This window comes from Mustela putorius, unplaced genomic scaffold (assembly GCF_011764305.1).
Source record: "Mustela putorius furo isolate JIRA1106 unplaced genomic scaffold, ASM1176430v1.1 tig00003845_pilon_pilon_pilon, whole genome shotgun sequence".
Lineage (NCBI taxonomy): Eukaryota > Metazoa > Chordata > Mammalia > Carnivora > Mustelidae > Mustela > Mustela putorius.
This window is the reverse complement of record NW_025421998.1, coordinates 16,647,018-16,665,176: the sequence shown is the minus strand read 5'-3', so window position 1 is coordinate 16,665,176 and position 18,159 is coordinate 16,647,018. Positions and strand designations below refer to the sequence as shown.

The window sequence follows — 18,159 nt, the reverse complement described above, 5'->3', positions numbered from 1 at the left end:
AGTATCAGCCCACGTAGGCTCCACGAATGGGTGGTGAATGGATAATTCGCAAGGATGCATGAAACGCAGCATCAAGTCATAAACCAAAATTTACAAAATTAGAAATATTCAGGATATAGGTTTAAGATGAGGAGTATCTTGGCTCTTATTGAGTTTCATGACTATCATAATAATAAAATCTCTTCATGATGTATGAATTCCTTCATTTTTCTCTTTCCTTTTCCTTTCTCTACTCTGCTTGGGTTCCCAACTTTTAGCCTTTTCCCCTAAATTAAATCTGTTGGATTTGATTTTCTTTCTTTGTAACTCATGTGTTGGTCTGTGAATGCAGGTCTCTTCAAACTTCCTGGGCAGAGAACAGAACTTCCATGGGTAGGGAAATCACAGTAGTTTAAACTCTCATTCAAGAGTTTGTTTCTACTTTTTACTTCCTTTCTCCCTTTACCTGGTAGAACCAAGGCCTTCCAGGAGCAGGATTTAGACCATCCTTGGCTAAGGTTGCCAGTTAAAATACAAATCACCCAGGTGAAACTGAATTTCACAGAAGCAATGAATAATTTTTTAGTAGGTCTCAGACAGTATTTGATGGCAATATTTTGGGCATATTTATACAATATTCAAATCTAACTTGGTGTCTTGTTTCTTCTCTCCCCCTTCCTCCCTCCCCCGTTCTTCCTCCTTCCTTCCCTCCCTGCTTTCTAAATCTTGCAATTCTATCTCTGGTAAAATAATCTTATAAATGGCAGGGGTTTCTTGTTTTTTTTTATTTTAGATGTTACAATACCTGATTTCTAGAATACAAGATACACCTGCTTCATACCGAGTTCCATCGTAGATGATGAAACAGCGAAGTTCCAGGTTATAAATTTAAAATGTTCAATGGTTAAAAATTAAACTTTGAAGACACAATTCATGAAATACGTACATACAACTACTTAAACAGGGGATTGTCAAGCTTCCTATAAAATGCTAGACAGTAAATATTTTTGGCTTTGTGGCTTTGTGGGTCATAAGGCGTCTGTGGCAAGTACTCAGCTCTGTCTTTGTAGCTTGAAATCTGCTGTAGGTAATATATAAACAACTTACCAGGGGTGCCTGGGGGACTCAGTGGGTTAAGCGTCTGACTCTTGGATCTGGCTCAGGTCATGATCTCCGAGATGTGAGATGGAGCCCCTAGTCAGGCTCCGTGCTGAGCACAGAGTCTGCTTGGATTCATTCCCCCTCCCTCCCCTTCTCCCTCTGCCCCCCCATATAAATAAATCTTTAAACAACTGGCCATAGCTGCATTCAAATAAAACTTTGTAGGGCAGTAATGTGGCAATTAAATCATGATATCAGAAGACCCTCACAAATATTTTTTAAAATATTTTATTTATTTATTATTTATTTTGATAAAGAGAAAGAGAGAGAGGGAACACAAGCAGGGGTGAGAGGCAGAGGGAGAGGGAGAAGAAGACTCCGTGCCAAGCAGGGAACCCAATGCCAACCAGACCCCAGGACCCTGGGATCATGACCTGAGCTGAGGGCAGACGCTTCACGGACGGAGTCTGTCAGGCGGCCCTCTCACAAATATTTTAAAATGCAGTTGTAAGAAATGATTCTGATTTTTACTCACAAAATTACTTTTAAAGAAGCCCACACCATTCTATACGATTCTGCTGAAGGTGGAATGAATGCGATCCTTTCACATATTTCTAACGATCGTGAGAATTAATTGGAGAATGCTTTCCAGAAATTAATTTGACAGGCTATTTCGAGAGCCATAAACCTTGAGGCATAGGGTATAGATACTGGTAAATGAAGGCTTAAATTTCCTCAGTGCCCAAACTCTGCCCAGGCCAAAGCCTGGGCCTGAAGTTGTGTACAGAGTGAAAGGTTTAAAAGGAATATCGGTGGCCCAACTCTATGGAGAAGGAGGTTGAAAGAAGTCATTTGAGGAAATACTATGCACTGCTCCTAAAAAGGATAAGAAGACAACATATGGGCGCCTGTGTGGCTCAGTCATTAAGTGTCTGCCTCAGCTCAGGTCATGATCCTGGGGTCCTGGGATGGAGCCCTGCATCCCCCGCTCGCGGGAAGCCTGCTCCTCCCTTTCCCACTGCCCCTGCTTGTGCTCTCTCTCTCGCTGTCTCTCTCTCTGTCAAATAAATAATAAAATCTTTAAAAGAAAATAAAGAAGACGACATAAGGACTATAAGAAAATGCTTAGGATATAATGGGAACTAAAAAAGTATCTGTCTATGGACTTGCACGAGTGCTCTGGTCACAACACTACACAAGCAGGAGGTCCAGAGCAGAACTTACAAGGCACTGACAATTCAAGTAGTAGAATTTCTCCCCAAACTTTCTGCCATGCCAGGACGCTGTCGTGGCCCAGAGCGGGGGCTCTGGCACCAGAGAGTCTGGCTCTGATGGCAGCCTCCTCACTCACTGGCCCTGTGACCCTGTGCTTCTGTTCTGTCATCTGTAAAATGGGGACAATGACAGCACCTTGCTCACGCAGTTGTGAAGACTAGAAAACAGAGTAAGTAAAACCTTCGAACCGTTGCCGATGAGCGCTGTTCGGTAAGGTGTGCCGTTGGTATTAGGTGACGTTTACAGAGAATCAGTGATTTTTCTAACGGCACAAACCCATTTATACTTCTAAAGAAACAGGTCACCAGGGAGTCTAAAAGTCGAATGATAACAGGGCTCAGCTTGGAAGGCGGTGCCTTCCCTCGCTCCGTGATACTTACTGAGTCAACCAGGATGTGGGACTGAGCGTGGGGCCCTCCTTCCAAAGGCCGGGAAAAATGGACATCTATGGAATATTGTACATCTGGTTCTAAACAGATGGTTGTGGGCAGCAGCACGATTCTGTAGGAAGAGAAATAAAGCAACAATTCAGTGACAAAAGTACAATTATATAACCTAAGCGGCCAGGGTATTTGGTGGTGTTCCAACCTGCGCTGAAGTGGGTTTGACGGTGGGGGCAGAGGCCGGGTCTAGACCAGCTCTGGTGGGTTGGGGGGAGAGCAAATTCACTCTCAGATTCTCTGTGTGGCTCTTGCATAGGATTGTGCCAAATAGCAAATCTTAGGGACTACCAGCCATGGGTTGTCGCGACTACTCTGGGAAAAGGACAGACAGAACAAATGTCCTTTATTCTACCTACCATGCTAATCTCAACAGGGTCTCTTGTTTTATTTTGCCACAAATCTTTGATGCAAAATTAGTAGCTTTTTTCTTTCTTTTTTTTTTTTTAACCTTATAGACTCTCAGCTGTTGGGAATACCAGCTGAATATTTGATTCTTACTCTTGTAGCATATTAATTTCTCACCTCTGCAGGCCGTTTGGTGAACGGGAAAGGAAAGTTCTAGACTGAGAATGAGGAGCTCAGGGCTAGAATCCTGGTTCTGCAGTATGTTAGCTCCAAGACTGGGGCTGGTCTCCAAGAAGTCTCATTCTCAATTGCCTCCTCACCCAATGAAGAGAAAGTCTCCTTAGTGAGTTGTTAGCAAGATAAAATATGATCTTAAATGTGAAGCTTAGTGTAGTCCACAGCAAGCAATAAATGTCACCGTCTCCTTTACTTCTTCTGCTTAGGTCTTCGATACAAATTACTGATAAAGGAACAAAATTCTAAGAAACCTTCCATGTTTGAGGACAGGTCCCGAGCATACCTGGAAGCCGCCGGTAAAGGGAAAGACAAAGGCCGTGGCCGTGGACTCTTGCGTGGACAGTGCTTGCTCCCTCCAAGGGGCTTAACCAGGACCTGGACAGTCCAGTCGGCTGCAGGCTAGACAGGAAGGACATAAAAAGCACGCCCTTGTGAAGATGCACACACAAAACACACCTCATGGGTAGCCCTTGGACTTGAACCCACAACCCCCAGCCCTCTTGGAAAATGGAATTTGGGAGCAGAGTCTGAGAGGCTCATTCTCTGCTCTCGCTTGCTGGGGTCGGAATGGTGACCCAGGTAGACCCAGGAATATTTTTTCTGGTCGTAGCTCTAGTTCCTGGGCTGGAAAAGCCCTGGTGCTCCTGATGGGCCTTGTTTTTAACATCTGTCTCCCAAAGATTCAATTACCACACCCTGTCCCTGGATCACAGAACAAAAGTGGAAATCTGGAATCCTTCACAAAAGCTTGTATCCCTTTTTTCATGTTACTGCAGAAATATTATTATATAAATGTATCATTACACAGATTTTGTTATGTAATATTTGCTTATTATATGGCTAAATCTATCTATAGGTGTCGTCTAAATATGCATATATGTATTTATAGCATATGCTAATTCACTATACTCTGAAAGCCATGCAATTTGGAAATGCTTTTTAAAGATGCCAGAGATGTGTCTTCTTAATGGAAAAATTAAAAAATATATACCACATTTTTAATGACTCATCCTACTGTGTAGGTCCAAGTTCACTGAAACTCCTTGGCTATCATTTAGAAGGGAGCCATAGAGATTTGTGTCATATCAAGAGTTTCAAAGTGGATCAGCCGCTCTGGTCATACAACACCATGAGTTTCCAGAACGAGGTCCCTCGAGGAACCCTGGGGTTTCTGAGACCATTCCAGTCTCATAAAGCATTTTTCAGGGGAAATGGTCTGTGGGGCTTCTGACTATCAAAGAAAAGATTATGCAGAGAAAAAGTTCGGGGCCACTGCTCTAGATGGAGTGTTTTTCTGGTTTGGTTTCTGTTCTGTCTTAGATCTTTCTCAACAGGCAGGGGGAGGTGGCAAGAGGAGCAGCCTGCCGTTAGCTCTTCTCTTGTTTCAGGGTCAAGTCCAAGTCCAAAATAAATGTCTCTTCTGCATGAACCTGAATCTCTGCACACAGGTTAGCTTACTGAAGCTTTAGAAAATTTTAAGGAAAAAGTCCCAGGAGGGCAGAATTCGTGTTATTTTAGTTTTTTATTGTTCTTACACAAACATGCCATCCCCGCTTCCCTAGATCTTGCACCTGAGATACGTAGCGTCAACTTTAGCTTCTCTCCATGGAATAAAGCATGTGTGCCTCTGGCTTACTGTGTTGTTTTAATATTTTTAGGAAACTCTTTGATTTCTAATGCTCTCCAGATGTTCGACTTTTTGCAAATCATTTTCTGTTGACCCTATCTAGCAAGACCGGGATGGAAACTTGTAGCTCCAGAATGTACTTCAGTCAGCCTCTTACCCCTGAAGAAGCAGCCGGATACCTGAGGCTCGTAGCAAAGGGCGATGGTGAAGTCCATGGGCAAGGAAATGTTGCTGACGACAAATCTCAAGCCGGCCCCAGGGAGAACGCTGGCAAATCCAGGTCCAGTCCACGTAACAGGGCTTCCAGGAACTGGTTCTCGGAAAACCACGTGAAAGGCAGGCACCTGGCCAAAAGTCACTGAGCCCTAAAATTGAAGAGGAATGCACACAGCTTTGCCTACAGTCGAGTCCTGGAAGAGCTCAGGGGGAAAAAAAAAAAAAAAGCACATATTTCCTGATGTGTATATGATACATCTGAGTCAAGGATAAATTATTCCAGCCAGGTCCAGAAGGCAGCTGAGGATAACTTGCTGAATCAGCAGCATATGTTACCATATGGAATGATTGATTTGAAAGCAATGTCACTGGAAATCACGTTAAGCTTAAGTACCCCACGTGCTAATGAACTGAACAAATTCCACACTGATGACCTTGGATTTTCTCAGATATGACTATGGGACTCTCGCCAAAATATGGAAGGAAAGAAAATATTCCCATGCTTACTTCATGGGCTTTTCCTAATTATTCATGATGCTGAGAAAACCCACATGGCTTTTGTTTTTTGGATATCTCTTCCATGCAAATATAAGACATGCTCCTCTATCTGCTTGGAGGCATAGAAGTATAAAACTTGTAACACACTTGATTGATTAGAATCCCTGATGGTCTCTATCCTGGCTGTCAGCCTGGGGCCATCTGGATCCTGTAGATAATACTTTAATGACTTCGCCTCTGCCTCCCCAGGCTTGCAGCCTCTACCGGAACTCTGCCTCTTGTGGCTTTCTGCCCTCATCACCACCCCTGCCAATAAGTGTTTCACACTCTTTCCAACCGCCAACGGAGTCACACCCAGATTACTTCGTCTGGAGTTCAAGTTGTTCTGTGATCTACCCCAAACTCCTTTTTGTCTGATAAAGGCTTATTCAGTAACAATTCAACGCCAATCCCTGGGTTAGGAACACGAATATGAATAGGACAGAGTCCTTGATGTGGAAGAGTTTAGAATCTGGCATTGGAGACCAAAATGTAATTAAGAAACCATATCGGCCAGGTGAGCTTTCAATGAACAGATACATGTAACATATCTGTATACCCTCGCCATAGACCCTGTAGGTGTCCCTCGGGGATCCCCTTTCCCTGGTTGGAGCACCCACCCATGAGTTGCTCTGTGTGTGGCTTCTAAGAGTTCACAGCTGCCTCCTTCTCCGGAGAACTGGCCTCCTATACCTCCTCCCCAAGCCCACCTCCATCCCTGCTCCCAGGGTAGCTCACAACCAATGGCTTCTTAATACAAGGCTATAAAAAGCCGAGGACAACTCTGTCCACGGTTTATGCTTCTGAGCTCCTTCGTGGATCAATACAAAGTTTGTTTTACCTGAGACCACATCTTACTTTTTCACCCTTGTTTCTGTCTTCCTCTTCTGGAGTTTTCCTGAATAGCACTTCCTTAATAAATCATATGCACCTGAATCCAGGCTTCGGCTCTGTCTCTAGGGCACTTGACCCAAGACAGTCGGTGCCTGACTTTTTACCCAGAAGCAGGCTCCTAGATGCACTTTGGGAGGAGGATGGTTTTTGGGTCAGCTGGTGATGAGGACCCCAGTGTGTAACTTGTATGATGATCCCTGGAACGTGGTTAGCAGAGCAATTACTAAAGCTGTCACCTGTGGAGAACTTGGGACAAGAGAAAGGGGGAAGCGGGGCACCCACTGGATATTTCTGGCACTGAGAGATATAAGGGAGCAGTAATTATAAGGACTGTGGACTGCAGCAATAGGAGGTAGTTGTTGAATGCCGCTGATGCTTGGATGAGAGAAGATGACGGGTTCAGGGCAGTCATTCACTAATTCAAAGCCTAGTGTGAGGATCAGAGGGCCCACCTCCTTGGAGGTCTTTAAAGACTCCTCTCCTTTAGTTAGGTGGCAGGAAGAGCTAAAGACCAAGCACAGGACTTCGCTGTAGGACTTGCAGAACTGCAGAAAAGCCTGAATTCTCGGTAAGTCACCTATGCTGAAGTCAGGCCCCTCACAGGGAAGAAGAGGGCTTTTAAGACACGGGTGAAGCACACGAGAACCTTGAACCCTGAGGTTCTCCTGAACACCCTCTGACTATAGAAATAATCCACTCACCCTTACTGGAAAATAGAGTCCCTCCACTCCACCCCAGCCATATTTGAGGACAATGTAGAAACCTCAAATGATGCAGGTGCCTTGGAAGAAAATGTGCACCTTCCCCCGGACCTGCCTATATTACCCCTCCTGACCACCTGCCTGAGCATTAGGGTCAAGTTTCAGCATGATCTGACTGGGAAAGGGCTGGATGTCTGAGAGGGACTAGCTAACATACACCAGTAGCAACTGGGAAAGAATGGCTGGCTATGGATCCTGAGGTTGTTAGAGTAGGGAAGCGGAATATGAAACTGGATAAAGACAGTATGTGGACTTGGGGTCACTAGTAATGTAGGATTTAATTAGCCTGGCAAGAGCCCTGGGGCCTTGAGAGAGTGATCCAATATATTGCTGGAGCAGCTCTTGGAAGCTTGGCAAAAGCTGTGACTCTCAGGAAGGGAAGCAGAGGTTCTAGAAGAGCTTTAGCAGGCTCTGGAAGAAGGGATACTAGGCTCACAGTCAGTAAGTCATGCAGTCATGCTAGAATGGATCTAAAATACAAGACCAGAAAACACACCCATTAATTATGTTTCTTGAAGGCCTAGGGAACGTGCTGTGTATCAGGACAGTAAGCAATGAACTGGTGAGTAGGGCACCAGCATCCCTGAAGAGCTGAGTGTTGAGTATCCTCTGTAGGCTGGTGGGATTCATCATTACAGAACTGAGCTCCTTAGTGTCACTGCAAAGGACAGGACCACAAACTATCAAAGGCAGGGCATGTCTTAACTCTCAAAAGCACAATGGGTACAATTATGAAAATGGGCAGCAAGGGTTAGAGTAGGAGACAAGGGGACCTGCCCCATAGGAATCTTCTATGCAGATGATTAACAGAACATGGTATTCATAGGAGCAAGGTGGAAGAGCAGACCACAAAGCTTTATATATGTAATCAGAAGTGATCCGGTATGAATTAGTGAAAAGTTGAGGTCAGCTGCCCTCATGGAAAGACATGATGCTTTGTCAAGTTCCTAGATTTGAGCCACTTCTTGGATCCAGAACCTGATGACCAAAAAGAGGCCAGGTCCCCATGAAGAAAGACTCTTCAAAACCAAGGCAAGTGTAAACCATGTACCCAGCCATCATGGTCCCCTTGTTAGAAGAGGGGCTTATAAGGGTCAGGTAATATATGGAGTCCTGGCCCAAGTTCTTTTTGCAGTGGATTTACTGCACTTAGTGGACCACCCACTGATTATTTCCTCCAATTCCTGAGTATGTTATTGGCATAGACCTGCTTAGCAGTGGACACTGACTCTTTGAATTGAAAGGTAACAGAAGAGCTCTTATAGTAGGAAATGCCAAGTAAAATCTTCCGAGGTGCCCATCCTCCTCCACTTTCTCCTCACCAAGCCAATATAGTAAACAAAAAACAATACTGCAAATCAGTGGCATCCTCCAAGTGTCACTGTCAGGACTCAGTGGCGATTCCCATCATATCCTCATTACAGACTTAATACAAACCTAACCAGCGTAGTCCCACTTTTGTCTTTACCAGAGCAGTCAAACGCCACCTTCGTATATGATATACAGCTATTCAAATGCAAAATGTGTTCTCCATTCTCATATAGAAGAAGGAACAGAAGCAATTTGTATTGACTCGGGGTGAGCAGTTGTGTGTATTCAGTCTTGCCCCAAGGCTGTTCATTCTCTGTTCACTCTATAATAGTTTAGCCCCAGAGGGTTTGAATCATCCTGGTATTCCACAAAATATTACAGCAATTTCCTATATTAAAGGATATAATTGGGTGAAGATGAGTCTTCATCTCATCTTCATGAAGATCAAGTTGGGTCCCTTGGTCCAAAGTGATGTTACATGGTCTCCCATAGAGAATCTCACAGTCTATGCACTTGTTTGGCACCACTCCCGGATGGCTCACAGAGTGTCTGAACCACCAGTGAGGGAAAGCAGAACACTTCCTCGGCTCAAGGGACTCACTTTACAGCAAAAGAAATATAGCACTGGCCTTGTGACTTTGAGATCCACTGCTCCTACACAAACCTAGCCTTCCAGAAGATTCTAATCTCAGATGGGATTGGAATGGGGGTCTCTTAAAGCTGCATCAGCTCAGCTAGCTTGGAAATGACACCATGCGAGGCAGGATAGTATTCTTATGGAGTTTGTTTACTCCTTAGAGTGAAGTCTTTTATGTAATGCTGTGTTCCCAACAGGCAGAAAACATGGGTTTGGAAATCAAGTGGGAGTAGCCAAGTTCACTGTCACTGATGGTGATCATGGGAATTTGGGCTTCTCATGCTTTCAACTTTAGGCTCTGTAGGTCTTGACGTCTCGATTCTTGGGTAGGAACAAAGAACTCCACTAAACTTAAGGCTACGACTGCTGCCTAGTCACTCAGGACCCTCATGCCAGTAGGCCAGCAGGCCTGGAAAGAAACGACCATCACTGGAAGGGCTGATGTTATATAATCAGGACGTGAGGAATATCCATGGCACTGAGGTGGCCCAACTAAGACACACTTGGCACTGCCCTACGTGTAGCCTGATGAGACTATAGAAACCAGAGGCTCAGACCCTGGAGGGATGAGGGTCTAGGTCATCCTACCCCAACAGACGTGCTAGTTGAGGATGAGGGGACTCTAGAATGGGTGGCAAGAAGGGCGGAAGATAGAGAGTATCAGTTACAACCTTGGGACCAACTGTCACAGCTGAGGCTGCAGTTTGTCCCACTAGTCTCCTTTTGTAAATCTTCCTGGGAACAGTGACCCATGAGAATTCCTGGGGAACCCATGCTTGCATGGAAGGAACTTAATGGAAGAAACAAATGAGCACGATCGGCTTCACGGGCATGCAATGTGTGTACTTGCAGAGGGTCCCATGCTCCAAAGGGCCCAGGGTTTGGTTTCCTGCTCTGCTGTCACCATCTTGAAATCGTAATTTTATCTTTGAAGTTGTTTGTGAAGGAAGTCTCTTGGGATAATGGAGGGCACATCTGAGCGGAAGAGATGTGCCAACTATGTGCTTGCTTGCTCCCATTTGCAAAGAGCTCACACGATGCCAGTGAGCATAGCGTTCAAGTGGACCTACTATGTGCATGTTTTCGGTAAGACTAAGAGTGCATACAAGGCAAATGTGTTACATTTATGACTGAGTAAGCAGGGTGCTGACAGCTCCAAGAAGCCAGGCTTTCTGTTCCAACCAGAGCTTGCTTTGAAACAGAAAGAAGGCAAAGGCATTCGAAGAAAGCCATTATTCATGTGGCTTCGCCGTATCAGCCAGCAGCCTACAAGGAAGGATGATTAGAAGGAATAAAAGATAAGGTGACTCCTGGGTGCCCATCTCGCAGTCCTGCCTTACTCATCAGCACGCTGAATGCAGGGAGTGTTGGTACAACACAAACTGAGAAGTGAAATGAAAACTAAGTTGAGCTGGTTTTGTGCAGCCTACCATTGTTCTGGAAAGAACAAGCTAGAGATGCATATGTGACCACAAACTTGCAATCTCGGGACCTACACAGGAGCCAAATGCTCTCATGTTTGCAGTGGAAACTGGCATTGCACGACACAAAGATAAATGGTACAATTCAGGCTAATAATTTAACTTCTACGTATTTCTTTTCCTCAAACGACATTAAACAGCAAATAAAAAATCACTAACAAGTCACGAGAGAAAGACCTCGGAAGAAACTAAGAAGCTAGATATTTCAGCACCTTCAGTGTTCTTTTCCCCGGATTTCTGAACACAGGGCTCTGCTCAGGGATCTGAGCACTGCCCCTCACAGGGCCTCCCTCTCAAGCCACAGCAGCTGTGACTGCTGGCTGCTGTCTTGCACTGCTTCCTCCTCTTGAGAACTGCCCTTGGATGGGAGCCCCCTCCACGGAGAGGTCATCTGAATCTGAGCTGACAGGCCTGAACCATGGCCTCAACCACGGCCGACCGATGGACACCACTCGCCTGCCCTTGGGCCTCAATGGGGGACAATTCTGTTGTGCTGCTTCCAACCTCACGCGGGTCCAGGCCAAGGCTAGACTCTATCCTAGACTCGTCCTTGCCTTGCTTTCTCCTCCCCAGCTTCCTGCTCTTGCTCCCCTACAGGCGTCTCCTGATGAGTGTCCCCCAGTAATGCATGCACATCCTAACCTCTGTCATATCTGTTTCTGGGGGACCCAACCCAAGACAGCAACTCAGTCCCCATGTCCACATGTATAGAAAACAGAAGTAAAATTTTCACACAAAAATAGGCCCTTGTTTTGTATTCTTCTGTTGCACCAAGCTGGCCCAGCCAATTGATTTCATAACCCACTTACTAATAGACAGAACTTCCAGTTTTAAAATGACTGATCTACGGGACCCCAGAGACGGAAACAAGGAACTGTGTCCAGTGGGAACTGTGTCCCATGGCGGGACATGGTAGGCAATGTCAGAGGAGGATAGATCTGTGTTGGGTCTTCAGGGATGAGGAGAAGTTTTACAAATCAGTCATACAGAGGTGGTCATTTCAGGGGAGGGGAGGAATCACTGTTTCCCACTCTCTTCTTTCAGATGGACTCAGAATGAGAAGTGCAGAGAGTCAGAGAAGGCTCCATAGGCATGTGGTGTGGGAACAGAAACAAGAGAAAGAGCGAGACCGCCATATTGGTGTGCGTGGACCCAGGAGGAAGAGCCCCGGCCAGGAAGCCTTCTCTGCTCCTCTCGGCTGGAGGGGGCTCCCTTTAATCCTGAGTCCCTATCACGTTATGGGCACCTCTTCTCTGATGCTCCCTCCACCCCGCCACCATTAGCTGTTTGTGTACATGGCTCATGTCTACAACAACAATCTAAAGTGCAGGCTTCACGTCTACATAGTTTTGTTATGGATCCAAGCATTTCATTCCCTCAAGGAGGTCTCTTATCTGTAAGGAACTGCCTCAGGTGCTAGACTCATGAACAAGACAGCCAGTGGCTGATTTCACTTGCTTTCCAACACGTGCACTCATGCACACACACATGGAAATGTTCAGTAAGCAAAGATCCCAGGGTATGAATGAACAAATGAATGATTGGGTCTCAAGCACCCCCAACTTCCGCTAATATAGTGGGATGGCTACAAAATCCTCAGGTCTCCTCCGGCCTTCTGAAGCCATTGGAGGGGGTCCTGTGGAGTGTGGGATGGATGCCCTGGCCACATCCCATGGCCTCAGATTCCAGGGCACAGCCATGCACCAGCCCCAGGGATATCCCCATGTCCTTTACCCTCCAAAGAGGGGGGAACTATTCCTCAGCACCATACCTTTCCTTACTAAAATGACAAGAAATTATGCAATGCCTGACTCTCTGACTCCAGAATCCAGCTTTCCAGAAACTTCTGTCTTGAAAGACATAAAGCTACTGAAGTGTGGCCCAGAGGCTCTAATTACTTTGAGCTGGGTTCCTCCTTTCGTCCATCCCCTCCTGGAGGATACGAGGAGCTCACGAGGCCTGAGCACTTAGCCGGGCCCCACCTGGTTCTGAGCACAGTTCCTTGTTCGCTCAACAGCAGGACAGACAACAGCCATGAAGAAGTGGATTACCTCACTCCGCTCGTCAGCAGGCACACTCTGCTTCTGATTGCTCTTCAGTATTATACGGCCCTTGTCAACTGTGAAATCGCTCCCTTGTTGCTGGAAATACACATCACATGTAGGCAGCACTGTTGCCGATACCTTAACAAGAAAAGAAACGACAGGGTAAGCAACTGGCAAAAGTTCCTGTTATACTGCAGGGTGAGAGTTTCCGATTAACCGATAGCCTGAAGGTAATCCTGATTCTCATTTCATAGTTTCAGGAAGGAGCCATGAGGCAGTTGATACTTTTCTGTTCCTCTGCGAACATGGGAAATTTTTGGTCGTCTGATGAGCACGTGTTGGGTTTTCTTTTTAAAGGATGCTGTGTCCCATTGACATTCAAGACTGGGGAAACGTTTATTCTTATCTATTAGTTCTATGGTGTGAAAAAAAAAAAAAAAAGCACAAATGCTGTCTTAATGTGAAATCTCAGGAAGAAAGTTGTAGAAAGTCCACAACAGGCCTGGCGGCCAGACTCAGACTCATTAGCTTATTGTCTCTCTGGCCACTCCCTAGACCCATTCCTGGCAGTTCTCACAGTTTGTGGGATTTGGCCTTTTGGGTTCCCATGAGAGGTTCGAGCCGGAGAGCCAAATCCCCACAGCCAAACTGAAGCAGCAGAACGACATTCATCCCGCTCTGGGGTTCCTTAAGACCCTGGCCTCGCGGCCTTCTCTTTGCTACATGTCCTCAGGGTGACCCCAGTCAGAATCTCCAGTGGCTCCGTTCCAGATTGCTGCTGGGCTCTGGACATGCGTGTTTCCTTGGCTGATGTTTTGTTGCTGGTGTTACTACCAAGATTTTTAATTTCACAGCTTCCCTGGTTGGTTGTCTCGAGCGTGTAGTCCTAGGCTCAGCTGTGGCCTGCTTCCGGAACACTCTTACTCCAGTGTTGACTGCTCTGATTCTCAGCCACACTCTGACCAGCTGCCTGAACTCTGTGATGAGGACCCTTGGACAGGCTACACTGGATTATGTCAATTTGTCCTCATCTTTGTTGTTTTTTGTTTTGTTTTGTTTTGTTTTCCCCTCACCAATTGAGTTCATCACGTAACACAAAATTTGAGACTATTTTATTAATTTCATACAGACGGTATATTATAGAATTAGCCTTATATTGTACTGTATTAAATTTTATACTATGTTAAATTCAATCAATATTAACTTTTTGTGACCACAAATCATTTCTATAAGAAAACAGACCAGTGTTTCCCAAACTGTCTATGATTCACCTAGTTCTCTGTTAACACAAAGATATGATTGAGTAGGTGTGGGGTAAGGCTTAAGCTTCTCCAAATGCAGTGAACTCACAGGTCATGCCAACCTTGTTGGTTGAGTTGCAAGGATGTTGCCATCAACTGATATTTGTGTCCCTGCAGCATCCATATATAGAAGCCTATTCCCCAAGGCAATGGTATTTAAGGTGCCTGGGTCATGAGAGCATATCCTCATGAAGAGGATTAGTTCCCTTATGAAAGGAACCCCAGAGAACTCCTTTGTGCCTTCTACTGTGCAAAGACTCAGCGGAAAAAGAACTAGGAAGCGGGCTCTTGCCAGACACAAATCTGCTGGAGCTCTGCTCTTGGACTTCCCAGCTTCTAGGACTGGGAGAAGTAAATTTATGTTGTTTATAAGCCACCTAGTCTATGGTGATTTTGTTACAGCAGCCTGGATAAGTTCAGATACACACACACACATACACATACACATACTGTTTGAAGACCCAACAAGAAAGTTAATCATCATTTTTAGTTCCCCAGAGTGTTTAAACAACTATTTGTAAGTTGTGGACTTGGAGTCACACCCTTTCATGTGTCCATCATCCTTTCTCTTCTCTCTGCTACCTATTAACCCTTCCTTCTTCCTGTTGGACTACTGCAGTCCACCCTCCCTCCATCCCGGGCCCCACTTGTAGGAGACGGCACTGACAGGAAAACTGAGGACAGTCTTCCTCAGGGCAGTCCCTTGCTCAGAAAGCTTCAGTGAGTTCTCATTGCCCAGAGAATAAAATACAGTTTCTCTAATAAGAGAATCTAATGTTCTTTTCCAATACTTCTTCCCTGTACAAACTTCCTGTTCCATGAACGCCCCTGCCCTGTCTCTCCTGTGAGTCATTACTTACAACTTTTCACCAAGGCCACCAGCTGAAACATTTCTTGTTCTCAAGTCTCAGCCCATATTATTCTACCTGTGCATTAGACCTGCTCATAAAAGATCACTCACTCTGAAATTGTAACACATTGCATGAAGCAACACTCTCCTCATCATATGAGAAGCTGCCTGGAAATTAAAGATGCCCACGCTTAGGCTGTTTGGAAAATTAAATTAGATAATGCATGTGAAGCTCAAAGTGCAAGGTACTAACGAAATGGAAAATTGTGGGTTTTTTGTTTTGTTTTGTTTTTTGAGATTTTATTTATTCATTTGACAGACAGAGATCACAAGTAGGCAGTGAGAAAGGCAGAGAGAGAGGAGGAAGCAGGCTCCCCACTGAGCAGAGAGCCCAATGCAGGGCTTGAACCCAGGACCCTGGGATCATGACCTGAGCTGAAGGCAGAGGCTTTAACCCACTTTTTTAACCCCTTTTAACCCACTGAGCCACCCAGGCACCCCAATTTGTGGGTTTTTTTAAAAAATTTTTTTAAAGTAAACTTTTTTTACTTTTTTAAAGTGAACTCTACTCCTACTCAAGAGTTGCATGCTCTACCAACGGAGCCAGCCAGGGGCCCATGGAAGCTTTCTTAGTCACAACAGCAAAGGCATAGTAAGCACACAATGTGTAATTGTTATATGAGTGCACAAATAATTCCTATCTAACTTAAATCCTTTCTGCCACCACCCCAGGTGGGTGTCCTATAATTTCTTTCAGTCCTGACACCATCTCCCTGGATTCAGCGTCAGATGCCACAGGTTAAGGTCTCCGTCCCACTAGACTGCCCCACCCTCCTTCAGAAGCCAGCAGAAAAGCCAGGTTGTTCCTGGGACTTCTGACCAACCAGCTATAAAGTGGGATTCCCATGACACCCCACCCCCCCAGCTGCAAGAGCTTGATAATTTGCTAGCGTCGCTGACAAAACTCAGGGGAACACTTAGGTTTCACAGTTTATCATACAATAAAGGATCCTATAAAGGATACAGATAAACAGCCAGAGGAAGAGATACACAGAGCAAGGACCGGACTGGGAGGTTCTGGAAGCAGGCGCTTTGGGCTCTGGAGTCGGGGTGCACCAGCCCCCTGGCACATGGATGTGCTCACCAACCAGGACACCTCTGAACACAATACTTTGGAGATTTTTATGGAAGCTTTATCACATAGGCATGATCAATCATTAACTCCATCTCTAGTCCCTCTCCCCTTCCCAGAGAATGGGTGAGGGGTGGGGCTGAAGATTCCCAGCTCCTAATCGTGGCTGGTTCTTCTCTGGTGGCCAACCCCTATCCAGAAGCCCATCAAGTCAACTGATTGGAACAAAGGACACTCCTATCATCCAGGAAATTCCAAAGGATTTAGGAGCCCTTCATCAGGAGCCTTCTAATATTTTGGTCAAAGACCAAATATTAGAACAAAAGGTATTCTAGCGCTCCTGTCACTCAAGAAATTACATGGGTGTTCGGAGCTCTGTACCAAGTATCAGGGGTAGGGACTAATACATATTTTCTATTACTTTACAATAGTTACAACCTAACTATAAATACCAATATTCCTTTCCCAAAGGTTTTTTTTTTTCCAGTCACCATCATAAAGACAAAATTAAAAACCTGCGAAGAATGCGGACATAGAATTGTTTCGCTTTATTCCCCCCACCACAGCTGTAAGTCTAAGTAGGGACAGTAAAAGCCTCCTGTCCCCTACCCCAATTCCAGTCAGTAAAAGGGAATATTCCAAGCCTCCTAAGGGGCATTTTCATCCCTCCCACCAACAGTGTCCAGATAAAGAAGAGATCGCAAGAAATGGCTTCATCGCTGGAACCTGGATGAGTTCCCGTTTCCCTCCAAATCCCCTCTTCCAAACCGACCTTCACATGCTTTCTCTCCATGAGACCTTCACCTCGCATTACCTTTTCCCTTGTCACATTCCTGCCTGCCTGTGGCTGGTGTCACGTGCTTGGGAATGTCACAGGAGTCTAACTGGTATTTTCTCTAATCATTCCACATATGTGTGTGTCAGCTCCTCTAATGAGACTTTTAGAAAAGTATGTTTAGGAAAAAGACCCCACAGGCCTGGGACTTGTAGGAAACGAGGTAGCGTGTCAAGGGACATTTGCAATCACACACTCCAGTGAACATGGCTGCCTTCAGCGAGAACTGCTAAGCTGAGACTGGCTTCAGGAGAGCAGAGAACACAGCGTCCTCGTCTGTTAGGCACCTTACTCATTCATTCATTCCAGAGTCTGTGATGTTCCTACCATGGGTCAGGAACTGTGGTCGGCACTAGGGCAATGGTGGTGAATGCGATGCACTTCCATCCTTCCTGCTCATAGTCTATAGTGCCATGGGCAAGGCAGACAAGTAGATGCTCAATAAACATGTCCTATCTGATGGGCACATCAAAAGAGCAAAATTGAAATCACAGCTTAATCCAATTCCCACTTACATGCCAGGCTCTGTACTAGAACTGGACTACGGAGATTAAATAAAATGCAGACTCTGCCCTCAAGAATTTCTATAATCTTCAGTTCTGTGATAAATTCAACTCTACTCCGATCTGCATCTGTGGGCAAAACCATTCTTTTCGACCTTACCCTTGTTCTCAAGGGTGTGTTTGATATATGGACTGACACACCATCAGATCAAATCTGTAAGGAGACTAGATGAAATACGAACCAGAGGCGCACGTCCTTCCAGTGGGGTGGCCTCCTCTGCCTCATAGAGATAGAAATTCAAAGGAGCAAAGAAGTAGCCAGGGGCCGGTTCCGTGCAGCGGCGGCCAGTGACGTGTGGGCGGCATTCACACTGTCCATCCTTGGGGGAGCACCTGGGGAAGACCAAATCCATCAGGCACAAATGTTGCGGGGGGAGCGGGCAGGTATAAAATGAAGGCAGGGGGTGCTGAGCTCAAAGCCCTCTGAATTTGGACCCACTCTTTGAATCGATCAATCCATCTTGACGAGGAAGTTAGGAGGCCATGGAGTCCATGTGTCTGGTCTTGAAAAGCCAATCCAGATCCACAAAACCCAAGTAGCACTTCTTTCCTCTGATTCTGCGCTAAAGACTGCAAAAAGGAGTGTAGG

General features: G+C 45.6%; 1 protein-coding gene across 2 annotated transcripts in view; it reads right to left on the bottom strand.

Moving 5' to 3' along the window:
• The window catches only part of LAMB4 (laminin subunit beta 4), a 104,832-nt gene that overhangs the window by 51,581 nt on the left and 35,092 nt on the right, over positions 1–18,159 (bottom strand). For both annotated transcript variants that reach the window (XM_004739516.3, XM_004739518.3), the window contains exons 14-18: positions 17,753–17,903; positions 12,896–13,027; positions 5,187–5,372; positions 3,664–3,779; positions 2,736–2,856 (exon numbers count right to left, since the gene is read on the bottom strand). In XM_004739516.3, coding sequence (XP_004739573.2) covers positions 2,736–2,856; positions 3,664–3,779; positions 5,187–5,372; positions 12,896–13,027; positions 17,753–17,903 — 706 coding nt within the window. The remainder of the gene's footprint in view (positions 1–2,735; positions 2,857–3,663; positions 3,780–5,186; positions 5,373–12,895; positions 13,028–17,752; positions 17,904–18,159) is intronic.